We start from the raw sequence: 19,402 nt of genomic DNA on the forward strand, positions 1-19,402 counted from the left end.
GTCCTAGAGGAATCGGAGCAGATCTCCGCAGAAACTCCCCTGGTGTCTGTGTGATTGCATTGCTGCTGCTTTCTGCCCCTGGCAACTCCCACCCTAGTCCAAACTGAGCTGAGAAGAGCTTTAAATCACAATGGCCAAACTGTTAGTTTTCTTCAGTGACCAGGGGTTTGTTCCTCCTTGTGGTGACTGGGAAATTGGCTCTTTTCCACAACTCCTTTGAAGAAGCGTCTGTCTGATCCCTTTTTGCGCCCATGTCATGTTTGGCTAGCTCTGTATCCATTTGTCAGCGCTGGCACCTTACCAGTGTATCTGATTCTTTATCTGGCTTCCTGGAAGGGCTGTTCTGTGGAAGGGAATGAGCTCCCAGGTACTCTGGCCCCAGACTCAGGCCTTGTTCTGTTGTCTGGATGGTTACTGACATACCAGTGCGTTGTAGGTGTCGTAGGGGGTAGGAATCAGATCCTATAGCGGGTGAGGATCCCCTGTAAAGCAGGTGTTGTCTCCATTTCACAGATGGGAAACGAGGCACAGAATGATCAGGGGCCTTGTCCAGAGACCAGATAGTGGTAGTGTTGGGACCAGAGCTCAGGACTGACTGAAACGCCCCCATCCCTGGCTCTCAATACTACACCATACTGTCTCCCCTGGTGTTTGGTTAAAGGGCAGTATGAAGCACCCAGCATGACCTGTCCAGTGCCGCTTAGAATCTGGTAAACAAAAGTCGTCTGGGTATGAGGGGCCAGATTTTCTAGCGCTCCCCATCCAGTGAGAGCGATGGGAGTTGCTCCAGGTGAGCACTCTGGCTCTGAGGTGCTGGGGTAATTAATTCTCTGTGTTTTTGTTTGGATCTTAAATTCACCTCTCCATTGCCTAGAATTTTTTTTTTAATCTTTGTCTTCATGCCTCTCATTTAAAAAAAAAAAAAAAAAAGTGCTTACTTTCTGGGCTTTGCTAACCCCCAGTACAGCTGCCCAATTGAGATCTCTTGGCTTGATAAAGTGCTTTAAGAGTTACAGCAGTTAAACAAAAGTAGCCTTGTTAATTTCAGCTGCATTTAAAGCAGAGTGGATGGGAAATCCTGGTGTTTGCCAAATGGCAAAGGCTGGAGCTGGCAGGGAGAAACGCTCCTTTGGAAGCTTCCAGGAGGGTATTGCAGACAACGGGGGAGTTTCGGGAAAGGGCTGGCTGGTAGGCCAAGGACTACGATGGTGCAAATCCATGAAGAGAAAGATCTGCTGTTTGTGGCCTCCAGCTAATACCATCTCGGGCTGGGACTTTGAGATCTGAACCGCTAAGGAAGTTGGGTTTTGTCAGTAATGAAGTGGGAAACTGAGGAAGAAGCAGCATCTGCAGGGAGCAGTTAATGACTCCATAGAGGCACCCTTCCCTCGGAGTACGAAATAAACCAGTACCAGAAAGCAGCAGGCAGCTGGTGTGGAAGTGTCGCCTTCTAAGTGAGGCATGAAGCCAGTGCCTGTCCACTTCTTAGCCCTGGGCCCAGTCAGAGTCCAACTCTGCTCCCCTAAACCTGCCCTGCCGTTTCAGTGGAATGAGCTGTTCAGTTCCTCAGATCCATGGCGTAGTGTTGCTGTGCACTGTTAGACAGCTGTTGTGCTCCACCTGGGAGCTGGCTGCTTTTCAATAGTGGGGGAATGAGCCTTGTATATACAGCTGTGAAATGTGTTGGGACCCTTTTGGGGTGAAAGGTGCTCTCAGAACATCAGAGCATGTTACTAAAACGCAGGTGGCTCCCAGAGGCCGAGGGACCGTTTGATTGTTCCTCTCTCTTTCCCAGGAGAAGTGGTGAACACTCACGGGCCGGTGGAACCAGACAAAGACAATATCCGCCAGGAGCCTTACACCTTGCCCCCAGGCTTCACCTGGGATGCCCTGGACTTGGGGGACCGAGGCGTGGTAAGAAGGGCCAAGGCAGGACAAGCCGGTTGGGAGGGGTCTCTGTGTAGAGCCCCTACTGTGGGCCCCGAGCACTGAGCTGCCGGAGTTGTTCATGGAGCTGTAGCAATCATCCTCTGTCCCGCTTCCCCAGCTCGGGCTAGCAATTGGGTTGCTCTCTCTTTAAGGCAAGACGGGCCTCTGCCCGTTTTTAGCTTCAGGGTCATCCGTGCCTCTACCAGACCAAGCCTGCTGTGTTCCGAGCTCCCGGCAGGAGATAGAAATTGCCACACGTCTCTGGAGCTCGGGGTTGGGCGACCCAGCAGGCCTCTTCCTAGGAATCTAACCCTGCCTCCTGGAGGTGAAGTGAGCCTGACAAAGAGGAACATAGCAGGAGTGTCTGTTCCCCCCCACTCCAGGGCCAGGGTTGCACCCACAGCTGAGCTGAGAGCTAAGAGGTTTCTCTTATATCGAGAAGAGGGCACGTGGTAGTAGTGGGCACGGGTGGCGCAGCAATGACTGGTCCAGTTACTGTTGCGCTGGGTTACTCCTGGGGGAATTCTGTGCCAAAAAATAAAAAATTGCGCCAAAAAAATTAAAATTCTGCACAAACTATTTTAAAACTCCGCAAAATTCTGCATATTTTATTGGTCAAAATAACACAATATATATATTTATTTCAAAATAGCTGTCAGCAGGTATGTCTGTGATAATACAGACCCAAAAAAGATGCTGGTAATTTTTTTAGTAAATAGATTTCTTACTAGGCATATTAATACAGAACATTGAGTAAGTCATTTAAATTGCAATACAGAACTGTATTTCCTGCACCTCTCCGAAGCAGTGTGAAGGCTTGGGGGATTCAGGGGTAACGGAGGAGCTGAGGAAGAGGGAAGAAGCCTAGAATGAACCAGGAGGGTTGTTGGGGCTGGGTGGGAGAAGTATGGAACAGGTGTTTTTTCCAGGGGTGGGAAGGGGGGCTTGTAAGGGAGTTGGGGAGCCTCTCCCATTCAGTCAGGCACATCTGCCCCAGTCCCTGCACGCTCATCCCCTTGTGTCCCTGCAGCCCCCAGGCTCAGTGCTGTCATCCTACTAGCTCCTGAGTCCGTGCCCCAGTCTGTCCCCCCCACTAGCCATTCTGAACCCCAGCCTGTCACCCCCAGCAGCCCAGTGTGTCCCACTCTGGCCTAACCTGGCTCCACGGGCAGGTTATGAACACCTGCTCTTGGCGCGTCCGCAGGAATGGGTAATGGGTGCTTGGGCAGAGGAGAGGGGGAGCTTGAGGGACATGCTTCATGGTAGTCAGGCAGCAGCTGGTCCAGCGGAGCACCAGCGTTAGCTTGGCCTTTTTAAAGGTGTCCTTTCCCCACAGCAAATGGGATTTCTCCTTGTCGCTGCTGCTGTCCAGTCAGGGGGCCCGGCTGAGGGGGGCTGTTACCGACTAGCCGGCTTTGCCTCCTCAGCCGACTGATCTCTCTCTTAGCTAAAAGAGCTCTACACGCTCCTGAACGAGAACTACGTGGAAGACGACGACAACATGTTCCGGTTTGATTACTCACCCGAGTTCCTTCTGTGGTGAGTAGCAGGCGCTTCCCAACCTCGTGAGTAGGGGCCAGGGTGCATGGGGATGGGGGCCCGGCAAACCTGGCTCTCTGGGCTAGTGCTGCAGCTGCCTGTCGATTCTCTTGCCTCCTTCCCCACCAAATCTCTCTTCACCCACTGCCATCCCCATCCCTCCACATGCACAGTGGTGGGGAAAGGTCGGTATCTGGCGTGCGACCCCAGGTATCCTGCAGGAGAGATTCGGACACGTGCTCTTCCTGCCCAGAACTCCTCTGAGCCTTGGGAGGGCAGAGCACCCCAGCTCTGAGCTTGTCCCCGACCCTGACTGTGCTGTTCCCTAGAGCACCGTTAGCTCAGGAGCTCCCCGACTGGGCCTGAGCCCCGCTGCCCTGGGACTGCAGTATGAAGACTGGTGACCAACTATATAAACTTGCTATTAATTGGCTGATACGGCCAAGATGGCATTTCTGTGGATGGCATCTCCTGTCTTGGGCTTCAGAGGGTTTTTACAATGCCAGTGCACGTAGCCTCAGCCCCGTGCCATGGGTAAATGTTAGCCATGGTCACAGAGGAGGGCAGGTTGTCACATGCCTGGTCCCCTGCTGCACCGGGTTGGACCCCCGTTCTGGGATGCCACCTGATGTATTGAGATTGACTGAGCCCACCTGCTCCACTAGTCTGGGCCCCCTCTTCTGTTTTGCTGAGTTCAGGCTCTCCGGCAGCACACCCACAGGTAGGGAGCACCAGCTGCAGAATCACACAGAGGCTGCAAACCGCTCTCTGTGGGAAGGTTCAGCTCGGAAATGGCCCAGCACTCAAGTGCAGCTTCCCTCTGGAAAGTAAACCCAAGATAATATTGTCTTGCCCTGTATAGAAAGATCTGCCCAGCGCGAGCTCATAAAAATTCACCCTCTCCCTCAATGTGGAGAGAGAGAGAGAGACAGATAACCCCCTCCCCGTTATAAATTGCAGAAACTGGGTTATGTTATAAACAAGAAAAAAGTTTATTAACTATAAAAGGTAAATTTGAAGTGATTATAAAAGAGAGCAAACAGAACACAGCAGGTTACTAAGCAAATAAAACAAAACACACCAACTAAGTTTGATTCACTAAATAAACAGGTTACAAAATACACAGGAGGACTTGTGGCACCTTAGAGACTCACACATTTATTTGAGCATAAGCTTTCGTGGGCTACAGCTCACTTCACTGGATGCATAGACTGGAACATACAGTAAGAAGATATTTATACATACAGAGAACATGAAAAGGTGGAAGTAGCCATACCAACTGTAAGAGGCTAATTAATTAAGAGAAGCTATTAGCAGCAGAGAAGAAAAACTTTTGAAGTGATAATCAAGGTGGCCCATTTCAGACAGTTGACATGAAGGTGTAAGGATGCTTTAACAGGGGGAAATAGATTCAATTAGTGTAATGACCGAAATTACAAAATGTAATTTCTCACCCTAAATGTTGACTTGGGCAGGATGCAGAGTTTCTGTAGATTAGATTTCCAGTTATTTCTCTTTCCAGTGTAGATCCCTGTGTCTCAGTCTGGACTCAGCCCAGGCCTTGCCTTGCTTAGTTCTTCTGTCTGGTCAGGTACTTTTAGCAGTCTCACTTCTTGGGTAGGAAGGGAGAGTGCTGATGGCCTTGCCTCCCAGCCATAAATAGAATTTACATAAGGCAGGAAGCCTTTGTTTCCAGTGGAAAAGTACCAAGGTGGTATCTTGCATCAGGTGATATCACCTGACCTTGTAGTGTCAATGCAGCATTCCAGTAAACTTCTCAGGAAGGAGATTAGCATCAAAGTTCTATTGTTCTCCTTAATGGGTTGTCCAAGATGATTGCTTACTGTCTGATAGGCGTTCCCCAAGTACGCACACAGTTGTAATTGTTACCTAGTCAATATTCCTAACTTCAGATACAGAAATGATACCTGGATACAACTTGGATAATCACATTCAGTAAATTATAACCTTTCCAATGATCTCTTACAAGACCCATCTGCATAAAAGAATCTTAGGCCATATTCCTATCATAACAGTATTTCTATGAAGAATATGGAGTGTCATGGCACACCAGGTTCCTCTTCTCAGAAGTTCCAACAAATCCCCAGGCTCTGTGCAATCTCTTCTGATAGGGAATGGTATGCACAGTCACATTCTGGCCTGGCAAGATACCAGTCATGCCTTCAGCATTGTATGTCTTGGTCACCTGTGAATGACGGTTACTCTAACCCATTCCCTACCCAGTAACACAGGGGTAGGCAACCTATGGCACACGTGCCGAAGGCGGCAAACGAGCTGATTGTCAGTGGCATTCACACTGCCCGGGTCCTGGCCATGGTGCTGGGGGCTTTGCATTTTAATTTAATTTTAAAGGATGCTTCTTAAACATTTTAAAATCCTTATTTACTTTACCTACAACAATAGTTTGGTTATATATTATAGACTTATAGAAAGAGACCTTCTAAAAACATTAAAATGTATTACTGGCACACACAACCTTAAATTAGAGTGAATAAAGGAATACTGGGCACATCACTTCTGAAAGGTTGCCGACCCCTGTGATAACGCTTGCATGCTGTGTGGCACAGCTAGGCGAAGGAAAGGCCTTGTTGTGAATTAATGAAGAGTGATTAGACAGAACTGTATTGTCCACCCTGCCCACAGCAGCTGAAGTCACAGGCCCTTCCTCATGGGCTGGGGCTGGCCATGTCTCGTTTGCTGTGGTTGTGTTTGCCGCATGCTTATCTCCTTGTTCAGCACTGCAGTCGCGTTACCCGCCTCCTCCAGGACCCCGGTTCCTTCACCCTCTTCCAGTCACTTATTGCATCTACTTCAGACTGTTGATGTCCCCTTGCCGGTCCTGCAGACGGCTTGCACGGAGCCCTGTATCTCTGCTGCTCTTTCTAGAATCTGTATCCCTTTTTCATGCTGCATGGGAACACTTGGAATGGTCCCCCCTCCTCTCCCAGATGTACCTGCCTTGGCCTCCTGCTCCTTGTAGGCAGCACACCTCCTTCACCTGAACAATTGCCTGGTGTCTGTGCTCCTCAGGCCAGGGACTAGCTCTTGCTAAGAGGGCAGTTAAAGCACCTGCGACTGTGCCAGTGTGATAGAAATAACCCATGGAAGCCACCCAGCATTCATAAGCTCTTGCTCACTGAGTAGCCTTGGGAGGAAGCCACTCGTTCAGTGATTCTTAGAGTTCAAGGCCATAAGGGACTATCATGATCATTCAGTCCAACCCCTGTGTAGCACAGGCCAGAGAACCTCACCCGGGGATTCCTGCAGCCAGCCCCCAGTCTGCTGGTTACTGTAGGCTGGTGGCATGGTGTGGTCTCTTGGGCCATAGCCAGTAGGGCTTTAAACCTGAGTCTTTGGGCTAAGCTCTTGTTTCACTCCAGAAAACAGCAATAACACTCATGAACTCCACAGCGGAGGGCTGCCAGGTTGTGACGTAGTTCGAAATCCTGGGGTAAAAGGTGCTTTATATGTGCAATTGATTAATTAGTTAATTAATGCTAATTAACCTATGTACCATTCCCATGGTTGTAAAACACTAAGGGTTCTTCACAAGTGATGTATCACAGTAGCTGTGCACAGCGATAACCCATATAGCTATGTGCAGTACAGTGTGATTGATAACCCATACAGCTGTAACCCTGCAACTGTGTACTGTACAGTATGATAATCCAACAGCTGTGCACAGCAATAACCCGTACAGCTGTGCACAGCTGCAGGACTATCGCTGTGCACAGTGCAGTGAGATAACCCTGCAGCTGTGCACGGTATAGTGCGATAACCCTGCAACGGTGTACAGTACAGTGTGAAAACCTGTACAGCATAGTGTGATAACCCATACAGCTGTAACCCAGTAGCTGAATACAGTACAGTGTGATAACCTGTACAGCTGTGTATAGTGTAGTGTGATTGATAACCCATACAGCTGTAATCCTGCAGTTGTGTACTGTACAGTGTGATAATCCTACAGCTGTGTACAGTACAGTGTGATAACTCGTACAGCTGTGCATAGCGATAATCCTACAGCTGTGTATGGTACAGCATGATAACTCATACAGCTATGCACAGCAATAACCCGTACAGCTGAGTACAGTACAGTGTGATAACCTGTACAGGTGTGTACAGTCCAGTGTGATATCCCGTACAACTGTGCACCGTGATAACCCATACAGCTGTGCATAGTCCAGTGTGATATCCTGTACAGCTGTGCACCATGATAACCATACAGCTGTGCACCATACAGTGTGATTACCCATACAGTTGTGTACAGTCCAGTGTGATATCCCGTACAGCTGGGCACCGTGATATCCTGTACAGCTGTGCACAGTACAGTGTGATAACCCGAACAGCTGTGCACAGCAATAACCCAGACAGCTGGTCACAGTACAGTGTGATAACCCATACAGCTGTGCACAGCAATAACCCAGACAGCTGGTCACAGTACGGTGCGATACCCATACAGCTGTGCACCGTGATAACCCATACAGCTGTTCACAGTACGGTGCGATATCCATACAGCTGTTCACAGTATGGTGCGATACCCGTACAGCTGTGCACCGTGATAACCCATACAGCTGTTCACAGTACGGTGCGATACCCATACAGCTGTTCACAGTACGGTGCGATACCCATACAGCTGTGCACCGTGATAACCCATACAGCTGTTCACAGTACAGTGCGATACCCATGCAGCTGTGCACAGTAATAGCTCTGCCTCCTGGCTGCTATGCCTGTGTCGGATCGGGACACTGCTCTCCTCAAGTTCACTTCTAGTCAGCTGTGAGATGGTGGTTGGTGTCTGTCCCTCCCAGCCCAGGGGGCTCAGTGCCATGGCAGGGGCTCTGATGTGCCGCTGGGTGCTGTGGTGGGGGTGTCTGGGGGCACTGTCGCTGTGCTCGGAGCAGGGGCTCGCCCTTCACACAAACAGCCGTAAAATATTAATTCTCTTCACAATTGAGTCAGGCTGAGAACTCTCCGCTGGGCTCCTGTTTGGCCTCGCTGCTCTTCTTGAGAACAGTGGGGCTTGGAGCACTGGCCCTCAGGGAACACGGTGCTAGGCCATCACTGAGCACTGGGGAGACGTTCGCTCTGTTCTCCTAGGGTGAGCGTGGGTTGCCCATGGCACGGAGGGAATCTCTGGTTCAAACAGAGCCCAGGTAGTCGTGCTCTCTGCTCTCCACCTCCAGACTTCTCCTTGGTGGCCCATGTGAAGCAAACCTACATCTCGCTGAGGGCCCTGGGCGAAACATCTCCCTGTCCCAGAAACGCACCTGGGCTTTGTCCCTGGGGCTGAAGGTTCTGTGGGAGGTCCCAGGATTGCCTGGCCCACAGAGGCTGAACTCCCTGTCCTCATCTAGCTGGGCTCCCCTCTCTGGGCCAAGGCTGAAGCACCGCCCTTGGGCCCATGCTGTCCTGGGACAGGGCTGCACACTCCACACTGGTCCCTGGTGCCCGCACTAGAGTCTGCCAGTACATTGTGGGGAGGCAGGGCCAGTTGCAGAGAAAAACGGGTGCCCTGGGGCCTCTGGTGCAGGAATGTGCCAGGACTAAAAAAGGCTCGTCCATTCTCCAGGGCTTTGCGTCCCCCTGGCTGGCTGCCCCAGTGGCACTGTGGGGTCCGAGTCATCTCTAGCAAGAAGCTGGTTGGATTCATCAGTGCAATTCCAGCCACGATCCACATCTACGATTCGTAAGTGCCTCGATCTCCGTTCTTCCCCACTGTGGGGTCGAATGCTCCTGGGCTGGGTCCGAGGCGTCTCGGACGCATTGATCCTTGTGGGGGCGGGCCTGGCGTGCACCACTCTGGCTCTAGGAGTCCCTGTGATTCGCAGGGAAAGGGGGGTTAGTTAAGGTGGGCAGCTCTTGTAAGAGGAAGTCTCGTATACAAGAACCTCAGGCCCTGGCTTCATTAGTGCTTCTTAATGAGGCCAGCACACAGCTCTGGCTGTAGGAAAGGGACATCGTGTGGAAATTCTCTGGAGCACGTTGGTCCTTGGACACTGTTGTGCTGTCCCTGTTGTGCTCAGAGGAAAGTTCTCAAAAGTGCCTAAGCAACTTGGGATCCTGCATCCGTGGGTGGGGGCCATGGATAATGAGACCCTCTGACTTCCCTACATCAGTGTGTTGCTATTTGCGCAGCATCGAGGATGCACCAGCGATGATCCTTAGTGCGTGAGCCGCACAAACCCAACCGTTGTGACTTACCGAACACTGGTAGCAGAGGGCTCCCATCCGAGAGGCCAGGCAGCTCTGCTCTCGAATTGCTTCATTGTGTAGATAGATGAATGCAGCCCAGGAGTGGGGCATGGAGTGGTTTTGAGAATTAACTGGTGACAAGTGACGACCTGGAATGGGCAAGTCGGGAAACCTCCCACTCCCCTGGCCTGGCTTCTTAGGCTAGGGATGTCCCATCTCCTTTCTGCAGAGCAGGGAGGGGTGACTCCCATCTGCTCCCTCCCTCCCCAGGTGAGGCCATGCTCTGAGCCTGGGGAATTGGCGTAACTCTGCCAAGACAACTCTGTGACTCTCCCCTGGGCTTGTTCTCTGTCCTCTCAAGAGAGAAGAAGATGGTGGAGATAAACTTCCTGTGCGTCCACAAGAAGCTGCGCTCTAAACGGGTGGCCCCAGTTCTGATCCGGGAGATCACCCGGCGGGTTCACCTGGAAGGGATTTTTCAGGCTGTTTACACTGCAGGGGTGGTGTTGCCAAAACCCGTTGGAACTTGTAGGTAAGTGATGCTGCAAGACGCAGTGCAGACTTGGTCCTTAACAGACCTCTCTTCCCAAGGCTTGTTAGCAGAGCACTGATTTACCCACGATCCCGCTGGGCCGAGCGGATCAGGTACATCCTGGCGGTTCCTCCTCCTAGCAGTGTCCTTCAGAGAGTCGGCCGGACAGCTCTGGGTCTCCTCAGGGGGAGCTACTGGCTCTTTGAAGGCCATGAAGCAACAGCGGATTGAGGACTTCCCCACCACGTGCACCTGTTGCCCTAGCTTGTCTCCTTGGGAGCCGCTGAGTGTAAGTTACCATAGCCCTAGAGGCCCGAGGCATGGACTACAGCTCCAGAGTCTAGGTACTGCACAGATGCAGAACAACAGACAGTCCCTGCCCCAAAGACTTTATAATCCAAGTTTAAAACAAGAGACAGCATGTGGATAGAGCCAAAGGGGAGCCCAAGGAAACAGTGTGACAGGATTGGCCCACGTGACGGGCAGTGGTCTCAGCGCACCAGCTGTCATCAGGTCTCTGTGGCCATCACAGCGAAGGAGGGTGTTGAACGTGGGTGCTGAGCTAGTTTGGGGATGTTTACAGGGACCTCTCCCATGCATGGGAGAATTGCAAAGGGACTTGTTTGAAAATTTGGCAAGTGGGCAATGGAGGCTGGCGTGCTGGGCCAGTCAGAGAGAGGCAAGTGCTGACAGCAGCGAATGGGATGATAGGTGGGATGGGGTGGGGCCGGGCCGTGGAGGGTTTGAAGACAGAGACTGATGTGATGGAGAGATTTCTGCCCTGCTAATTAGCCTGGTGTCTTGTGCTCTTGCTTTGCCCCCTTCTGGCACTTCAAAGATTCACCTGCTCTTTCCAGCCTTCTCCTCCGTGGCGAGCGTCCTGCCCGTGTGACCGAGACTTGTGTTTCTGCAGATACTGGCATCGGTCCCTGAATCCTCGGAAACTGATTGAAGTCAAGTTTTCCCACCTGAGCAGGAACATGACTATGCAACGCACCATGAAGCTCTACCGGCTGCCGGAGGTGTGTGCGTGGGAATGTAGTAGCTGCTGCCTCTCTCGGTTACCTGCAGAGCGCAAACGGCTCGCTCCTGAGCTGGCTGTGGAGGGAGGTGAATTGCTGAGGCTCACACATCGAAGCGGGTTCCGAGTTCCTCCCTGGTGTGGTCAGTGTAGCAGACAGGGCCCGGACCGCCATCGCTAGCTGCCTAGCACGAAGCTTATGCTGCCTGAGTCCCTGCGCTTCTCTTGGAACGTGTGCAGCTGTGGGCCAGGAGTTCTCGCGAGTTCCCCGTTGGGGAAGCCGGGAGCCCGGGCTTGGCAGCAATTGCAGAGGGATTTGCTTTAACAATAAGAGGCTGAGCCAACCTGTGTAGTAATCCCCTGCAGTGTGCTGGGGTGGCCGCTGCCCGAGTGCAGTGACAGCCAGGAAAACGGCAGTGCCTGCCGGGCTTTGCTGCTTCCTACTCCAGAGCCAGCCCAGCTCGCGGGGAGCTAGCAGCTGGCCTGCCTCACGCCTAAGCAGCTGCTGACTAAAGAGTGTTCATCCTTCTTTAAGGAGTATTTAGGATGCCCGTTGCCATAGCAACCAATCATTTATATGCAACAGAAACTGAAAAGCAGCCCTGGGTCTGGCTAGACACTGCTGCTCCATGGGGCAGGAATCGGCTCAGACTGGAAAGAAACACCAGCACAACCCAGACCTCCTGCTCTGGGCTGGCCAGGCCAGGCGCAGCGAATTCCATTGTGCGCTGGATGCAACTCGATTTGTCAGCTCGCAGGCTGAGCATGCGGCCCCCACCGTTCAGAGAACCCACCTTTGGACGTATAAACGGAGCACAATGCTCTGGAAGTCACTTAGAGCAGCACAAAGATCTGCTGCTTCCTGGGAGGGGATCCCAGAGCACTTGGTAAACTCATAAATGAGCTGCACCCTGGCATCTCCTCCTTGGCCCCTGGGCTCAATTGTGCCACTGTGACAAGTGGGGGCAGGGCCTTGATTTTGCCTCTTATCCAAAAGCTGGCACCTCTGGTGCACTTGGGCACCATGGTAGGGTGTAGGCTCAGTGCCAGGCTAGGGAAGCTGCCACTTACTGGGTCACCAGCCCCATTTCCTGCAGCACCTATGTATTTCTTAGCTGTCCGTTACCCAGCCAGGTCCACTCAGCGTGTGTGGGACATGAGACCAGAGCAGGAGCACCATGGCTGCAAGCCTGGCATGACTCTGCAGCTCTGACTACACCACGCGTTATTGTAGGTCATGGGTGGCTGGAAGCCTCTTTGCATGTGGCAGACCCCCAAGCATGGGATTCTGAGACCCCTGTGCAGGTGGTCTTGGCAGCTTTCTGCAGGGCATCGGTTAAAGGAAGTCAGGTGAGCAGGCATCTGAGGATGGGCCGAGGTGTGGGGGGCCTGAACAGAAAAGAGCAGTGTGGGAATGCCCTGTAGCCAGCTGCTGTGGGAGGGCCCCTCTTCATTAATCATCATTAGCAATCCTGGCCCTTTGGTACTGAAAAAATCTGCTCGAGCCAAGATGCTCTCGAGTCGGCACGGACAGTTTCTCTCCCTCTCTTCAGACTCCGAAGACGTCCAGCCTGCGGGCAATGGAGCACAGAGACATTGCTGCCGTGCACAAGCTTCTGACCGAGTACCTGAAGCAGTTCCACCTGACCCCAGTCATGAGTCGTGAGGAGGTGGAGCACTGGTTCTTCCCTCAGGAGAATATCATCGACACCTTCGTGGTGGAGGTGAGCCGGCAGGGCCGAGAGAAAACGTCACCTGGGCCCCACTCACTTTGGAAGGCTCAGCTGGTTCTCTGCCTGCTGAGTGTCGGTAGCCTCCTCCCTGGCTCAGACGGGGGTCGCTGACCCAGAGCCGTGGGAGGGGATGGCTCCCACGTGCTTTGGAAGAGGGGTGGGGAGGGCAGTGCCTGCGCTGGGCTCCACGGGACAGGCCTCAAGGTGCAGTAGAGGCTGGATTATTGCAAGTGTCGCCGTGCTGCCTTGGCACCAGCCTCAGTGCTGCCCTGAGGCACTGGCCTTGCCCTGTGCCCAGCCTGCGGGAAAGGCAGCCAGCTTGTGGCCTGGCCCCGTTAGCTCCCGAACGGCCTCAGATGGTTCTTGCTTGTTGCCCTGTCCTATCTCGGCCTGGCTTGGGCCATACCTACGCTGCTGCCATTTGCTTTCAGAGCCCCACTGGCGAGGTGACGGACCTCCTGAGCTTCTACACGCTGCCCTCCACCATCATGAACCACCCCACTCACAAGAGCCTGAAAGCCGCGTACTCCTTCTACAACGTTCACACCAAGACTCCCCTCCTCGACCTCATGAGCGACGCCCTCATCCTTGCCAAGTCGGTGAGCAGGCGTGGAGCCCCTTTGCCCCGGGAGCACCAGGGCTCGGCAGAGGCCTGAGACCTGTGACTGTAGCCGCCTCCTCACCAGCTGCATGGTGCAGGTGGGCCCTTGAGATCTGGGGCGACCCCAGACGTGGGCCCCACCCACCTTTAAAAGAAAGCGGGAATGATGAAACCTCGTTTTATGGCTGTGAGGAGCGTGTGCTTTGCCCATCCTGGTCTCCCAGAGCGACCCTGGCCTGACAGCCACGGAGCCTGAACTCCTGGGTTTATAGCAGGGGCAGCAGCTGAGCAGTTCCTCTCAGTGGCCCCCATCCCCTAGAGAGGGGGAGTCAATCCAGGGCCTCTCCATTGGGGCGATCAGCTAAAGGTCACAGGGCACGTTGTGGGAGGCTTTCGAGGAGGGCAGTGCCTGGGGGTGGAGGAGCACCGCACGGCTGGGGAGGCTGGCCCGGGGAAAGGTTTGCTGATGACCTCTCTCTCTCCCCTGTCCCGTGCAGAAGGGGTTTGATGTGTTCAATGCACTGGATCTCATGGAAAACAAAACCTTCCTGGAGAAGCTGAAGTTTGGGATCGGGGACGGGAATCTGCAGTATTATCTTTACAATTGGAAATGCCCCAGCATGGGGGCAGAGAAGGTAAGTGCCTCGCTCAGCACAGGGCTGGCTGGGGGGCTGTGCGGGGCTTTTCTCGTTTGGTCACTGGAATGGCTTCTTCAAAGATCTCTTGCCAGTGCACTGCTGAGTCAGAGCACCAGCCACTGAGCTGGCAACAGCCGACGTGCGACGCTTCAGCAGAGCAGCTTGTCATGTGCTTGTCAAGGGGAATGCCAGGGACGTCTTTCTGAGGCCAGTCCAGCCGGTTCCTGCAGCCTGTGTGCCGCTGGGAATTAGCGCCTGGACATACCACAGGCTTTGCTCTTTGCCTGTGTGGGAGGGTTTCCTTGGGCTGAGTCACTGCCCTGCTACCAGGGGCCAGGCAACTAGAAGCCCTCGCCCAAAGGCTCTTTAAAAGCCATCCGTCTGGCAGCCTCCACCAGACCCTGGCAGTGGCTGGCTACACCACCTGTGTCTTAGCAAAGCCACCTTTCTGTCCCTTGGAGCACAGACTGAGGTAGGAGCCCCTGAGCCTTAATGGTTTGGCTACTGACTTCTCTGTCACCATAGGGAAACCGAGGCAGGGCAGCGGTGCCCTGCCCATCTGTAAAATGGAGCTAGGACACAGGACTGGGGAGAGTTGATGTTGGAAAGTCCTTTACAGATGCAGAGCGCTCTGTGAGTGTGAGGGCTAAGCCCCTGCCTAGCCGTCAGGAGCCTTCCTTTGCGGGTGCTTATGAACGAGGCAGCATCTGGCAGAAGGTTTGTCCTGTGCAGGGCTGCGTGCGGGAATGGGCAGGATCCACAGACACACTGGACCTGTGAGTGCTGCCCGTCAGCCTTTTCTCAGGTCTTTTAAACCAGTCACTCGGCTGTTTTGCAACCTGCCTGATCTTGTGGTGCCCACTGGACAATGCCTGTGTAAGGAACGCGCTTGTTGGAGAGAATCCAGCACGTGTCCTGTCTGTGTCAGTGTCACAGGACCCTGCCCTCAGTAGCTCCTGCAGCGAGGCCGGCCAGCCGCTGGTGGGTGGCTTCACGCCAGCCCCACAGGTTCAAAATACCCGTACTGCTTGGAATTGCCATTTCACAGGCTGGGCTTCCCCTTTCCTGGCTTGGGCAACGGGACCCGGGGGTCTTTGCCTCTGTACGAGCAGGTGTTTTGTCCTGGAGGCCTTGACCACAGCTTCCCATCCCTTCGTGCTGGCTTACCCATTTGTTCTCCACTTCCGCACCCCAGAGGTGGCAGCATTTCAGTAAATTGCCTTGGGATGGAAGTTGCACTAAAATTATAAAATGTTCCTGTTACATAGCGCCACGTGTGTTCTGGGCTGGGCAGTAGATATGGTATCCTGGCTGGCTGGAGTAACAGGACCTGCCACGCTGGTCCAAAGCACTGGAGTGTCTGCTGCCGTCTTTGGCAGTGGCCAGTCTCTGTTGCAGGTTCACAGAACGCACCTGGCCACGTTTTGCATTGCTGCTTGTGGCAGTGGGAGAAAATGGCTCTGGCGGTTGGGATTCTAACCTAATCTGGCCATGGTGCCCCTTGCAGCCGTGAATTCCACAGCAGTTACCTGGGGGCAGTGCCCCGGCACGTAATTAGAACCAGACCAGGCTTTTCTCACTTGCTGAGAATTAGCCATTCCAGAGCAGCCAGTCGGTCGCTAATCGATCACAGAGTGCACCGCTTGGAACAGGTGGCACTGGGGGAACTGTGCTGCTGCTGTTACCCAGGAAGGTGCTGAGTACAAACCTACGGGGCCTGAGCCCAGCTGTGCACTGGGGCTGCTCCTGGGCAGCGCTGGCCCTTCCCCAGCACCTCCCATCAGCAAATCTGAGCACTTCTCAAACCAGAAATGACCCATCACACAACAGCTGGCACCAGGGAACCCCTGAGAGTGGCTGGCTCCTTCGAAAGGGGGGATCCCTGTGCAGAAAACTGGCTTCTAAACTAAAAGGCACTAACTTAGCCAGGGAAAAACCTGACCATAAATACAAATCACCCCCAAATGCCCAAATCTTGCACTGGCAGGGACCTCTCCAGTGCACACTGGGGCAGTCCGTATCACCCCCGTCTGCCCCAAGGCACACAGAGCAGGAGCTAGGCCCCATGGGTCTTGACTGCTAGCCCTATACTCTTAGCACGGGACCACCACCGTGAGCAGGGGGTACTCTTTCTCCAACCCCTTCAGGCCTTTGCCATGGGTTCCCTTGGGGCTGTGACGCATTGTTGGCCTGTTAGAGGCCACAGCTGGACTCCCACGTGCGGCTCAGATTGCTGCTGCGTTCCGGCAGCCATGAGGAGCGCTGGAGAACAGGTGCCAGGTGTCCAGAGTTGGGGTCTGAAGCAGAGAAGATCTGTCACGTTAACACTTCCTAACCTGTTTCCCATTGGCTCTCTCAGGTTGGACTGGTGTTGCAGTAACCAATCCCCAAAGGGGAGCGGTGACGTCTCTAAGAAGTTGGGCCAGGAAGCGAAAGTTGCCACTGGCTGTTGGGATTTCCGTGGAAGCAAGACCCTCCCGCAGAGGAGCTGTTACTGAACCATCACCTGATTTTAATGATTGTCACAGGATGCCAGCTGCAACACCCTGGGCGGCGGCATCGGTCTCCTTTGTTTCAATTAATTGCATCCTCATACAGACGTGATCAAGGGAATGTAACTGCTGCAGACTAGCTCATGATTGGCAAATACTGGAGTTAACGGGTGAATAATAAAAGTATATATTATATATATTTTAAATCTTTCCTCTTGCAGACTGACCCAGATGACCACTTCCCCAGCTCTGCATGTAGCCTTTTTTCAGCAAAAAGCTGGGTCTAAAATGGGACAGCTGCTTGCCGCCCTGGCCTCTGCAGGTCCAGGTTCAAATCCCAGCATGGGTCACAAGCGTGGATGAGTTTGGTGGCTTCATCACCACCAAGGAACCTGCTGATCAGCACATGCATGCTAGAGATTGGGCCAAGAACAGTGGGGCAGGGTGGAGGGTGATGCTCTGGCTTGACTGGAGGGCCCAGGACCGAGGCTTGTTGGAGGAGTTGCCTGGCTTTCTCTGGGGTTCTCCCCTCATTTTCCTGAGCTCCAGATTCATTAACAATGTGATGCGGCAGGATGGGCGTCCATCTGTGTCCTGGACCCTGCGGGTGACAAAAGCCAAGGGCTGGAGAAGTCACTTCCTGCTGGAAGGCCCAACCATGAGACCGCTTTTCCAGCTAGCCCCAATGGTGCTTCTTCCCAGCCTAGCCCCTGCCTGGTCCCTGGATTGTCCTGCCAGCCTGCCAAGAAGGAAATCACTATTCACAGCTAAGGGCTATCTGGGTCTGATCAAGGCAGACCTGGGGCTTCAGCCTCCCCCGCACCTTTGAGATATGGCCTCTCCCTGCTGGGTTCGATGAGCTGAACCGACCCTTGCTATGCCCTGGAGAAGCAGCTGTTCATGAAGCGCCCCAAGGAACCTGGCGTTCGGACTCTCGATAGTGCAAATCCGTAACCACAGCACTGAGTCACCCAAACTCCTCTCTGCCCCCGGCAGCCCATGCCACGTAGCTGCAGTAACCATGCCGGCCAGGCCAGAATCCGTTCTCCAACCCCCATCGCTCTGGGAAAGGCAGGGGTCTAGTGCACCTTGGCTTGGCTATCTTGGCGGTTCTGGGGTTCTGAAGCATGACAGTCCCTTCCAAGCTTTTTTCTTCATGCCTTTTATTTCATGTCTCTTTAAATCCGTGGTACCACCCACATCTTGAATACTGTGTGCAGACGTGGTCACCCCATCTCAAAAAAAGATATATTGGAATTGGGAAAGGTTCAGAAAAGGCAACAAAAACGATTGGGGTATGGAACGGCTGCTGTATGAGGAGATTAATAAGACTGGGACTTTTCAGCTTGGAAAAGAGACAACTAAGGGGGATATGACAGAGGTCTATAAAATCATGACTGGTGTGAAGAAAGCAAATAAGGACGTGTTATTTACTCCTTCTCATAACACAAGAACCAGGGTCACCAAATGAAAGTAATAGGCAGCAAATTTAAAACAAACAAAAGGAAGTATTTTTTCACACAATGCACAGTCAACCTGTGGAACTCCTTGCTAGAGGATGCTGTGAAGGCCAAGACTATAACAGGGTTCAAAAAAGAACTAGAGAAGTTCATGGAGGATGGGTCCATCAATGGCTATTAGCCAGGATGGGCAGGGATGGTGTCCCTAACCTCTGTTTGCCAGAAGCTGGGAATGGGTGACGGGATGGATCACTTGCTGATTCCCTGTTTTGTTCATTCCCTCTGGGGCACCTGGTATTGGCCGCTGTCGGCAGACAGGATACTGGGCTAGATGGACCTTTGGTCTGACCCAGTGTGGCCGTTCTTATGTTCTAGTTTCTAAAGTGGCCTGTGCAATGATCGGAACATCCCAAATGACTGTTTCCCCCGTTGTCTGTGTAAGAGCATCCCTTCTCCTAGATTTTTATCCTGGGAAACCACCCCAGAGCCCCTCCTTCACCAGGTGCACATTGTCTTCTTGTCATGGTTCTCTCGCTGCCCCAGCAGGGGACTGTACCATGAGAACAATCTGTGAAGGGCAGGGGAGGGGATTTGTCATTACTGGACTCATTTAATCTTGAGAGTGGAGGTTCTGCTTTAGTTCAGCCAGGAGTTCAGGGAAGTCCTGGGGTGGTGCATGCAGGGGGTCAGATTAGATGATCACAGTGGTCCTGTAGGGCCGTGAAATTATAATCCAAGACCAGGCCTCCTCTTCTCCGCAAAAGCTGTTTCTAATTGTGTGACGAGCCTCGCTGGGGGAAGCGTTTCTGCCTGTACATTGAGAGAAGTGTGTAAGCTCCCACAAGGAAATCTACACAGACCTTGGAGGGCGCTTCCTACAATGTTGCTTGGAAATCTCTGGCCCAGCTTGGCGCACAGTCCAGCAGTTAGTGGAAGCGACCCCATAGTGGGCAAGTCTTGAGGCTTAGTGACCCATTGGTTTTTCACGTCCCTCTGGCAGGACAATGTCCTGCCAGTGCAATGGGACTACCACAGAAACAAACTGACCAGGAGCAAAGGCCTCAGCAGGTTCCTGATGTACAGGCCAATGTGTGCATGAAAACCCTCAAGCCCAGGCGCCCACTGGCCAGTCTGCAAGGCAGGGAGAGAGCCCCGGACTGCTCACCAAGCCAGAGGAAAGACCACAAATGTGCTCTGATGGGAAGGTCCTGCCCCGGTCTGTGTGGTGGGCATATTCCTAAGGC

The 19,402-nt window shown here is 53.2% G+C and overlaps 1 protein-coding gene across 1 annotated transcript in view; it reads left to right on the forward strand.

Annotated features, from left to right (window-relative positions):
* The window catches only part of NMT1 (N-myristoyltransferase 1), a 41,305-nt gene extending 24,410 nt beyond the window's left edge, over positions 1–16,895 (forward strand). The window contains exons 4-12 of the mRNA XM_030541570.1: positions 1,796–1,914; positions 3,377–3,468; positions 9,059–9,175; positions 10,043–10,213; positions 11,127–11,235; positions 12,788–12,958; positions 13,399–13,566; positions 14,066–14,203; positions 16,566–16,895. Coding sequence (XP_030397430.1) covers positions 1,796–1,914; positions 3,377–3,468; positions 9,059–9,175; positions 10,043–10,213; positions 11,127–11,235; positions 12,788–12,958; positions 13,399–13,566; positions 14,066–14,203; positions 16,566–16,586 — 1,106 coding nt within the window. The 3' untranslated portion in view covers positions 16,587–16,895. The remainder of the gene's footprint in view (positions 1–1,795; positions 1,915–3,376; positions 3,469–9,058; positions 9,176–10,042; positions 10,214–11,126; positions 11,236–12,787; positions 12,959–13,398; positions 13,567–14,065; positions 14,204–16,565) is intronic.
* The last annotated feature ends 2,507 nt before the right edge of the window (positions 16,896–19,402 follow it).

The sequence above is a fragment of the Gopherus evgoodei genome, chromosome 23 (genome assembly GCF_007399415.2).
Source record: "Gopherus evgoodei ecotype Sinaloan lineage chromosome 23, rGopEvg1_v1.p, whole genome shotgun sequence".
In the NCBI taxonomy this organism is placed as follows: domain Eukaryota; kingdom Metazoa; phylum Chordata; order Testudines; family Testudinidae; genus Gopherus; species Gopherus evgoodei.